This window comes from Nicotiana sylvestris, chromosome 9 (assembly GCF_000393655.2).
Source record: "Nicotiana sylvestris chromosome 9, ASM39365v2, whole genome shotgun sequence".
Taxonomy (NCBI): domain Eukaryota; kingdom Viridiplantae; phylum Streptophyta; class Magnoliopsida; order Solanales; family Solanaceae; genus Nicotiana; species Nicotiana sylvestris.
This window is the reverse complement of record NC_091065.1, coordinates 668,525-683,085: the sequence shown is the minus strand read 5'-3', so window position 1 is coordinate 683,085 and position 14,561 is coordinate 668,525. Positions and strand designations below refer to the sequence as shown.

The 14,561-nt window shown below is 35.1% G+C and overlaps 1 protein-coding gene across 1 annotated transcript; it reads right to left on the bottom strand.

The window, feature by feature from the left end:
• Nucleotides 1-2,419: 2,419 nt before the first annotated feature.
• Nucleotides 2,420-9,410, bottom strand: LOC104233255 (protein EMBRYONIC FLOWER 1-like). Its single transcript, XM_070156555.1, has 8 exons — nucleotides 9,198-9,410; nucleotides 7,910-8,100; nucleotides 6,852-7,261; nucleotides 6,603-6,710; nucleotides 5,448-6,517; nucleotides 5,139-5,342; nucleotides 3,430-4,402; nucleotides 2,420-3,297 (listed from the first exon to the last, which is right to left on the bottom strand). The coding sequence occupies exons 2-8, from the start codon at nucleotides 8,074-8,076 to the stop codon at nucleotides 2,864-2,866; spliced, it is 3,366 nt and encodes a 1,121-aa protein (XP_070012656.1). The 5' UTR covers nucleotides 8,077-8,100; nucleotides 9,198-9,410; the 3' UTR covers nucleotides 2,420-2,863.
• Nucleotides 9,411-14,561: the final 5,151 nt, after the last annotated feature.

The window sequence follows — 14,561 nt, the reverse complement described above, 5'->3', positions numbered from 1 at the left end:
TTGCAAGCTGCACACGCGCTGAGAACGAGCGTCGTCGATGTTCCCATACGTTGAGCTGTCAACACTAAAGTCTAAAACTCTGAAATTTCACTATTTCCAATTTAACTCTTAAGAAATACTTGAATTTTTTAATGGAGTAATAGAGTTATAGAGACAAAGAGCAAAGATTTAAAATTTATGACTTCGGGATTTGAAATCTTTTAAATTATTAGATTTTAAATTAATAATTTTTATATATTCAATAATATTTTTTAGACAAATATGTAGGTTTGACCAAAATTATTAGGTTCGGCCGGACCGTAGCTTCTATTCTCCCTCAGCCATGAGTAGAGAGATTTTATCCATCTCATCATATTCATTAATGGTTTTGTTTTGATGTTATTATATTTTTAAAAATAATAGAAGAATAATACTCCCTTCGGTCCATAATAAGTGACCATTTTACTTTTTATTTTGATCCAAAATAAGTGTCCATTTACATAATCAAGAAGGAATTAATTTTGTGTTCCAACATTTGCCATTATTTACATATTCCAATGTGTCAAGGTAACAATTAATTAAGTGAATATATCTTTTTTCTCTCTAGGAGTTTGTATTTCTTTAATGGGTGTGCCAAAGGTAAAATGCTCAGTTATTGTGGACCGGAGGGAGTATTAAAGTAATTAGTAATTGAGAAGTTAGTTTAACAATAAGAATATCATACCATAATTTATAATTCAAATAATTTAATGAATTTAAATTCTCTAAATTTACAAAAATTTATGAAAATGGAATGACTCTACTAGAATTAATCAAATATTCAGAGAATTATTTTAAACAAGAAAAGGGCTCTTTGGAAATTACAATCTCAGAAATCTCTTTAATCTTACGCTAGATTCGTGCATCCCTAAATCTGGATTATATATGATTCAAAGAAGCAAAATAAATGTGTTGTGATCAAGTCTAGATAAAATTATACTATAGTAGTAATTAAATACCCAGGTATGGATATATTTTGATTTGGTTCTTATGTATCTGGTTAAGCACATTTAACCTTCAATTAATTAAAATGTGTATTTTCATCCTTCTAATATGAAATTTTCACAAATTAACGAATTATTAACTATTAAATTGATTAAATACCCATGTGGTATGTTAATTTGTGTCGTTACTCTATGTCAGTTTAAGGGTGAAATTCAAAAATAGCCACATTTATAAGTGGTAATTGAAAATATCAATAGTTTCAAAAATAATCGAAATTTAGCAACTTTTCATGTAAAGATAAATCTGAACGAAAACATTGTTCAAAATCCGGAAAATATTCCAGCATAATATACTTGAGTTCGAAACTTTTACATGTGAACTTCCAGCATAATATACTGGAGTTCCAGCATAATATGCTGGAACTCCTTACACATGTGCTCCAATTTCCAGTATATTATACTGAAATTTTTCGTGTGTTGAAGTTCCAGTATAATTTGCTGGAAGTTCATACACAAGTATACCAATCTCTAATATATTATGCTGGAACTTTCCGTATGCTGGAAGTTCATACACAAGTGTACCAATCTCTAATATATTATGCCTTTCCGTATGCTGGAAGTTCATACACACGTGCACCAATCTCCAATATATTATGCTGGAACATTCCGTGTTGCAGTAAAATAGTGGCTATTTTTCAATGACTTTGCAAACGCTAGCTATTTTTCAATTACCAGTCCGAAAACTGGCTAGCCCGTGCTATTTTCACCGAATGGTAATATAGTTCTAATAAAAAAATCTAAATGTGACTTATGTTCTATGTAAAGAACCAAAAACACATATTTTACTAAATTCATGGTAATATATGTACAATGAATTATCACAAGGACCAAAATTAGAATTCATCAATAATCGAGGGATCAAAAGTGAAATTATCCCTATATAATATTTACCTTGGAATGTTTGTTCTTCTAATTAACAAGAAAAATTTAAGAGACAACCATCAAAGTGTTTCAACTGAGTTAACTACAAGGAACAAATGTTCCAAGAAATAAGCCTCCGCATTACTGTGAAATTGGAAGTGTATGGCCAGCGAAATTGACGTAACTGGTAAAGTTGCTGCCATATGACCACAAGGTCATAAGTTCGAGCCATGAAAACAGTCTCTTGCAGTAATGCAGGATAAGACTGCATACAATAGATCCTTATGGCCCGACTCTTTCCCGGACCCCGCGCATAACGAGAGCTTAGTGCACCATACTGTCCTTTTTATGGCCAGCCATATTTTCTGCTTAAGAATTTTGAAGGAAAAACCATCCAAGAGTATCCAATTGCATATTATAAAAGCTACAAGCTTGCAACCATCATTTCTAGAGCTTAAATCTCACACTAGTTAGAGTCGGCTATATGAAAATTAAAAGAGAACCACAGAATATATACCAGAAAATAGATTGTACCATTTTAAAATTGAGGAGCAAAGCTCATGATTATCTCATATTGTCTCTGTTCAACATGCTTGGAACATACAAAAGATACACATTTTAAGCTTATTTATTTTGACAACAGAAGCACAACAACACACAAGTTATATATCTAGAATTCACCATGCCTGTAAGCAGGATCAAGATCCAGAATCAGTTCAGGTTTGTCTCCAGAGTATAACTCTATTCAAAGTTTCTGAGCATTTTGATACATTTTTTATTATCATAGAGTGTTTTACCCTTAAAATTTTAGCTGGTATAGTAAATGAAAGGATATGCTGGGAAACCAACCAGCATTAACCATGTCCTATGAATCTCAGGAATCATAAGAAGAAAAGCTGATATACCCGAGTATAATTAGGAGGTATGCTTTCAGCAGAATTGAGTCTCCACAGCAAACAAAGATAGGTAATTGGTGGCATTCAAAATGCACGGCCTAATGATGGTAGTCTCCCTTCTTTTTCCTTTGTAATTCTCCGCTGCTTTCGCTTCTTCCCAATTCTTGGATCCTTTACACTCCTGGTGAAGGGGTTCCCTTCTTCTGGAATACTAAATTCAGCAGGGTTTCGGTTAAGGCTGCAAATGTTACTTTCGTTGACTGGCAATATAGCTCTAGCATTACTCATGCCCTCCAAGTCAAAGAATTTTGAAGCATTATGATCCTGCAGTGGAAGCACCCGAGAACTTGATGTGCCAGGGATTCTGTTTTGCTCATCCTTCTCAGGATAAGAATGTCGAGTCATGCTTAGAAGTCCATTTGAAGACACAAATCTCTCCGATTTGCTTCCACTACATCGAGAAGGTGCATGAGATTTTCTTGATTTCTCTTGTCCTGGAGACTTGAAAGATATTTGATCTGTAAACTCAGCTTATTAGAGTTTGCTTCATTTGCGCACGGAATGATGGTGAACCAATTAATGTACAGGAAGTGAAGATAAAAATATTCTAAGAAAGTTAAAAAAAAGAAAGAAAGATCTTGAGCTCTAACCTGCGTAATAACCACCAGCGTGTACCCCGGTAGACTCCTTCAACTGATGATGTGATAAATATGACCCGTTGAGAATACTCTGCTTACCATCCACATGAAACCTCGGGTGATAACTGCACGGAGAAAAAGGTTTCTCCCGGAGCTTGTTTGCATCCAGATTGAAAGGAGGAGTTGATGGTGGCATCCTTCGATCCATAAGGCTGAGTAACTGCATAGCTGGGATTGCCTCGTTATTATAAGGATCTAAAGACGCCATACTTTTCACGTTCAAATTGGCATTGCCTCCTGATTTGGGTAAAAGAAGATGAGGCTCATTCTGCATTCTCACATCACCACTCTTTATGTCGCTGATAGTCCTCCCTTTCTGAATCATTTTGTCATTTGGCTGACCAATGGATTTCTGTGCAATTCCATGTCCTAACGGTGTGTTCTGCACAGTTGAAAACCATATAGGGTTTGCTTCTTCACCATGCTGAAAACCGGATCTGATATGCATGGCATGCATATCAGAACCTTGCCCTCCACTAGATAATTCTTGTTGAGTTTGTGGAAAAGTACCAAACAGTTTGACCGGCAGTCTTTCAACCTGGGCCATCCCGACATGGTTCCTCTTAACATGAGAGAATTGGAGGGAGCTTCCTCTGCTTGCTCCAACATCAGTCTTTGTATTCGTATTAGCTGGATGGAAACTAATTATACCAGGACGTGACCATGTCACTGCTTCGCTCTCACGTATCTCAGTATGCGGCCTTGCAATACCATCAGTTCTTTCAATCACGCATTTGGTTTTGGTCTCAGTAAGACCCCTCTCGTACTGGTTCTTCGCCATTAGCTCCACAATTTCCATTGGTATATCATCTGACAACCCTCGTTCTAAAGCCTTCTCAGAGTGTTGATTCCTCTGATGCTTAATTACATCTGAGCGCTCTAGAAATTCATTAAGATTTTCTTTGTTATACCGGTGAGGCATTTCCTGCAAAGGCAAATCTCTGTGACTTCTCTGACTACAAGCAGTTACCTTAAGTTTGTGCTAATAAGTTGCATTGACTTACTCTACAACATTCATGAAACACCACAAAAATAGAACAAGAAGACGCATATAGAGAAGTATTAAGCATGATCAACCGGTAACTTCAGTATTGTTTAAGAACATAAAAAGAAATAAAAAGAAAAGCGAGACGTGGCTGTCTAAAGTGAATATCATTTCTTCTTACCTTTTTTACGTTTGATGTTCTTTCATCAAATTCTCAGTCTTCTAAGATACCAAGAACAAGTTTTCGAGACAGAAGCCTGTCAACCTCGCTCAATCCCATTTGGCAGATCAAAATAATCAATCCGATATGTAGGGCATAGTCTTCTTTTGCCAAATAAAAGACTTATGTCTTTCTACAATATGGATATCAAGTCTATTTAAGATATCATTGCTAGTTTATTAACAATATTTTCGCTTTTCCATCATATAAATCTGAATGAAGTAGCATTGAATTTGAACGCAATGACAAATTTCTCTGCAGGCAGTCGCATGTAAAGAAAAACTATAATCGAGAACTACAAAAAGCATCAGCTTTACTTTATAGCCTGAGCAACCAAAGAAAAGCAATATTTTCCATTTGATATAGATCCTTGGAAATAATGGAGGGGAGGGGGAGGAAACTAAATCATTGCAAACAAAAGGGAGGCTCAAGTAAAACACAGAAATAAACCAGTACCATTATATCGGGAACATGAAGGTTCCCCTTCTGAAGAAGAATTGGAGAGTTTTGAATTTCTTGCCACATTGATGATGGCTGGGAAATTCCCTGGTTGAGGTCATATATCATTCCTTTCCTTGAAGATTGACCTGATTTAGGCGCATTTGACTGTTCGACAAGCGTATTATCTTTCCCTCGAGGATCGCTACTCTTATTGCCCTTCTGCAGAATGAATGGCCAGTTTGTCATATTTCTGCTTTGGGTAATATCATTCTCAGCATGTTTGTCAGAATATCTGAAGCTGTTCAAAGACAGGTCTAGCCTTACTTTGTCAGATAATTCATGCGTTGGCTGAGAGGTCACCATTTCCATATCAGTTGTCACAGGCACGAGATTTTTCCTCCTGGTTGAACTTTCCCCCGGGAAATTATTGTCGTCCGGATGCATAAGAGTTGGCGGAACACGTCCAACTTCAGGAAACTTATTCCTGTTCCAACACAAATCAGAGTCTCTGTCTGTTCCTACCAATGACTGATAACTACTCCTTAAATGAGCTTCAAATTTCCCACCCCTTTGCGCAGAATGAACGAAGCTATTCACAGCACCATATCCCTTTGAACCACAATCTTCCATGGTTGTATCCTGCCAGGGCATTTCAGGAGAATATCCATCGACAGGTCGAAGCTGCTTGTTTTTCTTTTTATTTATAACGTTTCTATGCTTAATCCGCAGATTTTTGGTGCCACTCGGTATACCTTCTCCATCAGATTCCTTCTCATTTGAACGTGAATCATCAATTTCATGAAAGGACCTGACCCTTTTAGCCACGTTACATTGTATGCTCATCTCCGACAGATTGCTGTCATCTTCTTGAGACAATTTCCTCTTCTTCTGAAATGATCCCTTATCCTTAGGAGCACCAACTGTATCCAGCTCAGAAGGCACAGAGAGCGTCGTACTCGATGAATTACGCTCTGCTTTGGCATGCCTAGTCTCCAAATTGACTTGTCCACCCAATATATCAGTCAACAGACGCACCTTTCGAGTTTTCCGACGCGGTAGATCATTTGGAATATGATTATACAAATCACACTGTCTTTTTTCAGCCAAAAATATGTCACTTCTTGAAGATGTTTCATCATAATCTCTCAATTCAAGGGAAGGTAGCCTAGTTAGTTTCGTCTTGCTAGTTTCAAGAGCTTTACTGTTGCGACCTGGTACATCAGACCCCTTGAAAGCCATTGAGGCTTTGCTCTGTCCATCATTTGGAGAATCCATTGCTTTTTCTGGACTAATATCAGCACTTATGTGGAGATTTCCATGAGAAACAACTTTACCCGCTGACAGGGTTGAGTCAGAGATTGCAATTCGTATTCTGTTGTTTGAGAGATTAGCAGCTGTTTTGGAAACCAAAAGAGCTCCGGTTAATTAACAATTGACGATCAATTAACACATATCCAAAAAATAATGCTATTGGATTACCTGGGCTCTTTGTATCTATTTCTTGACCTGAGTGTTCTTTAGATATTGCTACCTCAATAGTTGGACATCCCATCACATTTCTAACATTTCTTGAACCAGTTCTGTTGCCTGAAAAGCAATATGGATTATAAACACGTAGGCAAAAAAGATTATCATTCCAAATGAACAAATATACCCAAAATATGAACTACAACAAACAACAACTACAACAAAATATGAACTATGTAAATGAATTATTAAAGAATATACCAGTTGTGATAGCTTTGTCTTCAACTACAGTGCACCTTCCTTTGTTCGGTTTACATAAGAAGTCATAGCCACTACTGGTATTGGGAGAGTCATCGATAATAGCTTTGTTTCTGTCACTTTTTTGTGAAGTTAACTCATGCTTTGTCTCTGGCAATACATTTGCCATAGCACTAGTAGAAGCCGTGTTTGCAGATATCAATCTACTTCTGCAGCTAGAAGAAAGGATCCCACTCTCTTCTCCTGCACTTTCTGCACCGATCTCGTGAATGCAATTTTTGCATCGCCACCACCTAAATTTGGGAACATCTAGAGGAGGAAGCTGCTCCTCAGAAGTAGTACTGCAGTCACTGGTTGATGCAAAAGGTGAACAAATTTTCCTGTCCCTTTTTCTCATCTCAGCAACATATCCACTGTAGTCAGCATGAGAAATGTAGTCAAGAAGATATCCACCGAAACAGACCAGACGATAGAAATCATACAATAAGGCACAGAGAACATAGGAGTTGGCTAAAAAGACTTGGCAACATAAACTCATTGAAAGACAATATCCCAAGTGATTGTTTGGTTTTACTCAATCCCGAGCTTGTGAAAGCTGCTAACCACGATGAAATAGTTCAACATACAATACAGTTAATGTGACACGTGCCACTGCATGATTCATCCAACTTTAAATTTCGAACATATTAGTAAAACCAGATATAGATCTTCGCAAAACTTTCCACACTATCCGATGTGTATGAGTGCACATTTATCAACCATGGATAGTAAGGGTATTTCACAAGCTTTTCCGTCACTTTTCTATGCAAAAGGAAGAAAAGGGAACTCACATGAATCCCGAGTATAGCAGTGTTCTATTTTATTGAACCAATATCTGCTATCAGATGCTTTGTCTATTTGTCTATACCATAAGGGAGTATCCATAAGATGACCATCAATATGCAAGACAAAATAATCGGCTTCTAAATCAAGTCAACAACAAAGATAGCATAACGGAAAGGTAAAACAGAAACTTAAATAAGCAAACATAACAAGACAAACTGCACAGATTAGAGGCTCACCGTATTGAAAAATGTTGACACTTCTCTTCCTCTTTCTTCGGCATAGGAATATCAAGGTCTATAGATATTGATTCAATTTGTATGACTGATCCCAAGGATTTCGACACAGAAGTATTGATGTCAATTGCTTGAGAAGTTTCTTCCACTGCTATGATACTTTTCTCCATGTAAAAGGGAGAACAACTAAAAGGCTAAAAAAAGAAAAATCAGGTCAGATACTCAAAGAGAAAGTACTTCAAACAGCTACGATTATTTAGACGAAGATATTTATCAGGTAGACAAAATGTATTTTGCCTTTTGCATCTGCACTACTGAAATACATATGTGTCTTTATGTGTTTGTGTACACTTAAAAGATTGGAACTTTATCATCAAATCATGCTTAAGGTACTTAAATAAGGAGCATACATGCAACAACTCAAGCTAGATACCACAAAAATCTTAGTTCATAAAAACCAACAGGCAATGCCAGATAATAATACTAAGAGTTTAACTACTATATCAGGTCACCAAAAAATAACTATACGTCACTCGATAAAAAAGAAGAAGTAGCAAGATGGAAAATAAGGTAAGTTACCTACTACCACAGGTTAAAATACACCAATAATATAAACATTATTTGTACTGTTAGTGTATATAACTTAAATTGCAGCATAATTACCATGTCGAATATCCATGACATAACACCATTTAGGGAATAACACACTGCAATTTCTAATTGAACACATGCTAGAAACCCTAATCTAAAGGACATCAAAATTCAATCTTTTGCCATCAACCATTTTAAAATCAACATGCATTATAAGAATACATATAACAAGGTCAATTATTTATGGTCATTCTAGGGTTTGTGCAAAATGCCAGAATTAATCATACTTCACTACCCATTTATAGACTTAAATTAAAAAGCTAAAAAGAGAAAAACTTTATCATCAGTTCCACAGTTCACATAAAACTATACATAAATCTAACAAATTAATCATGCTTAAAAAATCAAAATTAGGGTTTTGCTAATACCCAATTATCTCGATAATCTAAGCATAAACCTAAAAGCAAATCGAAAGCTACAACCTTAATAAACACAGTAAAAGAAGACGAGGAAAATAAATAAGCCAACCAAATAAACAAAAAGGAAAAAAAAAGAACTAAAATACTTAAAACGTACGGGATTCATTTCATGTCCAAAGAATCAGCTAAAAAATCGCGTAAAAAACAAAACCCAGATATCAACTCACCTTAAATAAAAAACCCAATAATCAGAAACTAAAGAAAATTTAAAAAAAACTTACCTTTATCCTATATCGAAAGCTCAGATCAGAAAAAACCCAGAATAATTTTTTTCCACGGCTGATAATAAAGCGACTATCTTTGTAAAGAAGAAACTGAAACGAAGCCAATTGTACAATTTTCTTGAAATAATTTTTAGAAAAATGAGAAGAATTGAGAGTGCGAAATGAAAGAGAAACCCTTTTTAGGTTTATTTTTGCTTTGAGATGAAGCTGTAGAGAGAGAATAGGAAAGAAGAGTGAGTGTTGAGGTTTTTTTAAAGTTTTTAACCTTTTATCTAAATCTGATTCTTGAAATTTGCATGTGTACAGACAGAGGAGAGTGAAAGAGACTGACCAATTGGAATGTGACAACTATGCTATATTTTTTGAAACCCTAGTAAAAATTAGTCCGACGCGTGTGGTATACGCGCCGGGAGTGAAGGTAGGGTTAGTGGGTGAGTGTCCTTGTCTGAGGACAGATGCCACGCACTTAGGGGTGATATGAGTGGTCCATGTTGACGCGGCCACGTTGGCGCGTGGTTACCGAGGAAGAACCCTCGTCTAATTTGCCTTACTGGGGGGGGGGTTAAAATGGGTTTTTGCTCCCAAACGCACATGCAAGTATACGTGGTCGACAAGCAATATAGGATTGTAACCCTAATCTTGAATAGAGGGGAACAACTTGTTGAAAACGTAAGGCACAAAATAGAACTTGGCAATGGTGGGGCCCAATACAAAAAATAAAAATTAAAAAAAAAAAGCATTTGATTAGGGTTTTGGGTAACTTTTTTATTTTTATCTTAACTTTAAATTAATATTCCGACAGCATAAAATATTTTTTTATATTATCATGCTTATCAAAAGATATTTATAGGTAAGCTCTTATAAAATATTAAATTTATAATTTTTAAATAAGATAGACTGTTTGCTATAACATGTAAAAATGACATGATAAGTAAAAAATTATTAAACCGATGGTGTATATAATTTATAATAGTTTTTTTTTCTTGTTATGATACTCTTATCACGTATTTTCGTGAATATTCGATTTTGACCATGTTTATTTTATGCATGCAAGAGATTTGCGTCTAAAAATGTGATGCATGCACCATACTAAAGATCAAGGAAAAACAAAATTTCGTGTAATTAACAACGATTAAGATTTTTAATTTAGTTTGTATAAAGTATAAATTTTTATAATATTGTGAGTTGACTTATTACGACAGAATACTATTCATATCAAGGTTGATATATATTAACCTATAAATTCAAGTACAACCAGTTAAATTTTATTAAAATATATAAAAAAAAAAATATCGTGTCAGTATACTTCTTCAGAATATATAAAATAGCTAATCTACCTTACGTCGAGCAAGAGTTTGCTTCCTTTCTCTAACAGGGTCAAAACTGATTTATATCCGTTCTCTAACTCGTCTTTGTTTTGCTCCATTTCCGAGCTCCTCGATCACGAGGTCCGGGTTATACAAGGGAGCCACTAATTATATAAACCAACAAATAGATTATTGAAAGATCGATAGGTAGATCATAACACATTTAAAAACAACAACAACAACAACAACGACTCGGTATAATCTCACAAGTGGGGTCTGGGGAGGGTAATATGTACGCAGACCTTACCCCTACCCCAAAGGATAGAGAGGCTGTTTCCAGAAGACCCTCGGCTCAAAAAAGAAACAGGAGACGATTATTAGTACCATAAAAATGCATAATAAAATAACAGCTTTATAAGAGATATGAAATACAGAATACGAAATACGAAATAGATGGCTGGTATAGTAAAACACATTTAAAAAATGATGTTTAATAAAATGGTATAGATTTTCAAATTGTAAAATATCATTCATGTAACTTAGCGAATGTAATTACAATGTTTATATACATTAACTGCCGCCTTGACTTACTTTTTTTTGGTAGTAACTATACCTATAACTATAAATTTATCTCTATCGTTATAGATTCTCTATAATAATAATTGCTATTTGGGATTGAAACATAGTTATTATTATTTTTGTTTATTCTAGATCGTATATAATAATGTCTTTTATATTATTACTTAAGTTTCCAAATTAGATAAGTAACCATTTTTCACGAAAAAGAATCAGATTCTAAACTATTCATTCATTTTAGGAAAGGTGAGGGAGTTCATCCAACTATTCTTACAGCCTTATCAGTATATATAATAGGGACGGATCTAGAATTTTAATTTTCTGGATTCAGAATTGGGGTTTTAATCACTAAAGCACTTATCACGGGATTTGAGTTATGGTTTCATAATTCAGCAATTCTAGCGGGTCTTATAGAGATAAATTCCAATCTAGAATAAAAATTATGAATTCAAATGAACCCACACATATACCAGTGGCGAAGTCACATGGTTACAAGGGTGATCAGTTGACTATCTTTCATCGAAAATTATATTGTATATATGTAAAATATTACGTTTTAGAGGTATATAACACATATTGAATACTTTTGTCAGAATTTTTTTTTCACTTCTTTCAAATTTAAATACCCTTGGAAAAATCCTTAGCTTCGCCACTGAGATATACTATTAGGTCCGCCCTTGTAAACTGTATGTACATGCTCTTTCTTTTTATTTGAAGTAACATTTTGTCTTGCAATAATTCTTAGGGTATTATCACTTTTAGCCCGTGCCAGAAATTATTTATATTTGGTAGCCGAAAAAGTATTTAAAATTTGTATAATTTTGGTATATAACATACAAAATGTATATATATACAAAAAAATATACAAAATTTATATATTTTTTCAACTATTTTTTTTACAACGGCTATACAATGTCATTTCTCCTAATTCTTTCTTAGAATATGAATACTAGAAACATATAATTTTGATATTTGCATTATTCTTTGCAAAACAATCTATTCAGTCGACCACCCATTTTATTTACCTTCTCACTAGGTCCCAATAAATCATAAATGATTCTTATGGTACTCTTCCTGTACAAGAAAGCTAAACGAATGATTTTTCTAAATAATTATGCTCCACAACAAAAGTACTTTGTCCTATGTATTACCATGAAAAAACAACGATGACAGAAAACTAATAATACTAGTGAGTATTCTGTTTCCTTCACTTTTACATATGTTGCATGGAATAGTAAGTATTAGTTTATTTTTAATTAGGTCTTAGGTTTGAACCGTGAGAATATAATTTTCCTTGTGAGAGAGCATTTTAGTCCTCTTCTCCCAATGTAGAATTCAGTGCACTAAGCTTCTACTATGCGCAGAGTTCAGAAAAGAGCCGGACCATAAGGGTACAGAGCTCCCACTATGCGCGATGTTCGAAAAAGGGCCGGACCATAAGGGTATATTGTACGCAGTCTTACCCTATATTTATGCAAGAGACTGTTTTCACGGTCCGTGACCTCCTGATTCACATGGCAGCAACTTTATCAAAGGCTACCCTTCACATTTATAAAGTAAAATATAAAAAATTAGAACATATTAAACCCACTCTCTTTCTTCAAAAAGTGAGATAATCCTTGAAAATACTTCTTAATTATTAGATCCCGATAAGTTCTCGAAATGTAATTTTTAAAACGTCTGTTGCATATATATCATACCAAGAAAATTATTACAAATATAGCTTATTCCGAGTTCTCTCTATCATACACTAATTTTGGACACCCTTATGTAATAAATTGCCCATTAACTTGCACATGATCATACACTAATTTTGGAAAAATTCAAAAATGATAGGCAACTGAATATTTCCACTTATTCAGTCCAAGTTTCAACCATTAAGATGTATTGTCTTCTACGTAAAATTTTCACCTTTTCCAAAATACGTCTCCATTCAAGTTATTTGAATACACAAAAAACTACTAATAAACGTGTACCGTTTTCTTCTTCTTCGTCTTCTTTTTTATAATAATAGAGAAATTTCAAAGGGTTAGCCAATCTAAGATTAATCTACAGATTCTACTAAGTATTTGGAAGTGAAATCAATCGAGGTTTGAGAGAGATCATAACATTGGATAGAGAGAGGTGTATCTGTAATTGAAAGAGAAAAATGATTGTATTCCATTAAAGTGTATGTAGAAGTGTTATATACTAGTACACTAGGGGTGTCGCCACACCATTTGCATGCATCCGGGCGACTTGAGTCGCCTAAAATTTTGCCGGCCATCAAAAGCGACATAAGTAACAATAATCACCGCTTCGCCATGGTCGTTCTTCGCCTTTTAGCGTTATAGGACCAAAAAACTAGAGCTCCATCCGATTTTTAGATTTTCATGTGCTATAGTCCACGCCATTTGCATGCATCCGGGTACCCGGACTTGAATCATCTAAAATTTTGTCGGACCATCAAAAACAACCTAAAGAACAATAGTAAATGCTTCACCATGACCGCTCCTCGTTTTTTGGTGTTTTAGGACCATAAAACTGAAATTCCGCCCGATTTCCAGATTTTCGTGTACTATAGCCCATGCCATCTGAGTGCATCCGGGAGACCGGACCCGAATCGCCTAAAATTTTACCGGCCCATAAAAAGACCTAAGGGGGATTTAACTTGCCCCGGATTTAAGGGGGATTTACCTAAAATTTTGCCGGCCCATAATAAGTCACAACTTTTCCATGACCATTCCTCATTTTTTGGCGTTTTATCATAAAATTGAAATTCGGCCCGATTCCTAGATTTTTATATTTTATAGCCCATACCATGTGCGTGCTGATGGTAGGCTAGAAACCTGTGTTTTAGTCATAGTTTGCACACTAATTACTGTATTTTACTTGTATTTGAGCTTAAATGATAGTAAATTATATTTATATGTTTTATGCATTGTAGGAAGTGATTCCGAGTTAAAAAGATAATTTTGAGCTAAATCGAATAATTTAGAGCTTTGAAGTTTGAGTAAAAGTCCAAGGGATAAAATTGGGATCGCGCTAGGGAGTCGGGAATGAAGTCTGGATATCGAAAAGTGAAGAAAATAAATTACTCTGGAAAAATAACACTGTCGCGCTGCCTGCAGCGGCACGACTGTGTAAATTGCTGCTGCCATTCAGAAACTGCTCTCTGAGCTTTCCCACTACAACACCTGATGGGGCGGTGCTAGGTGTGGCGCACATGTACAAATTTCTCAAAGTATTTTCCTCTTTCGGCTTGAAAAGGGTTGTTTCGTCTGGGTCCGTTCCTATATGGTATAAATACACCAAAAATATGATTTTAGAGGACTTTTGACCTTAGAAGCTTTTGGAGAGGATTGGAGGCTACAAGACACAAGATTTTATCGTCTTTCCATCAATTCAATATGGGAGTTTGGATTGTAAAATTAGATTGATGTTGTCTTACTCTTTAATTCTATTTGTGATGACTTCCTCAATGATTATAGAGTAGTTT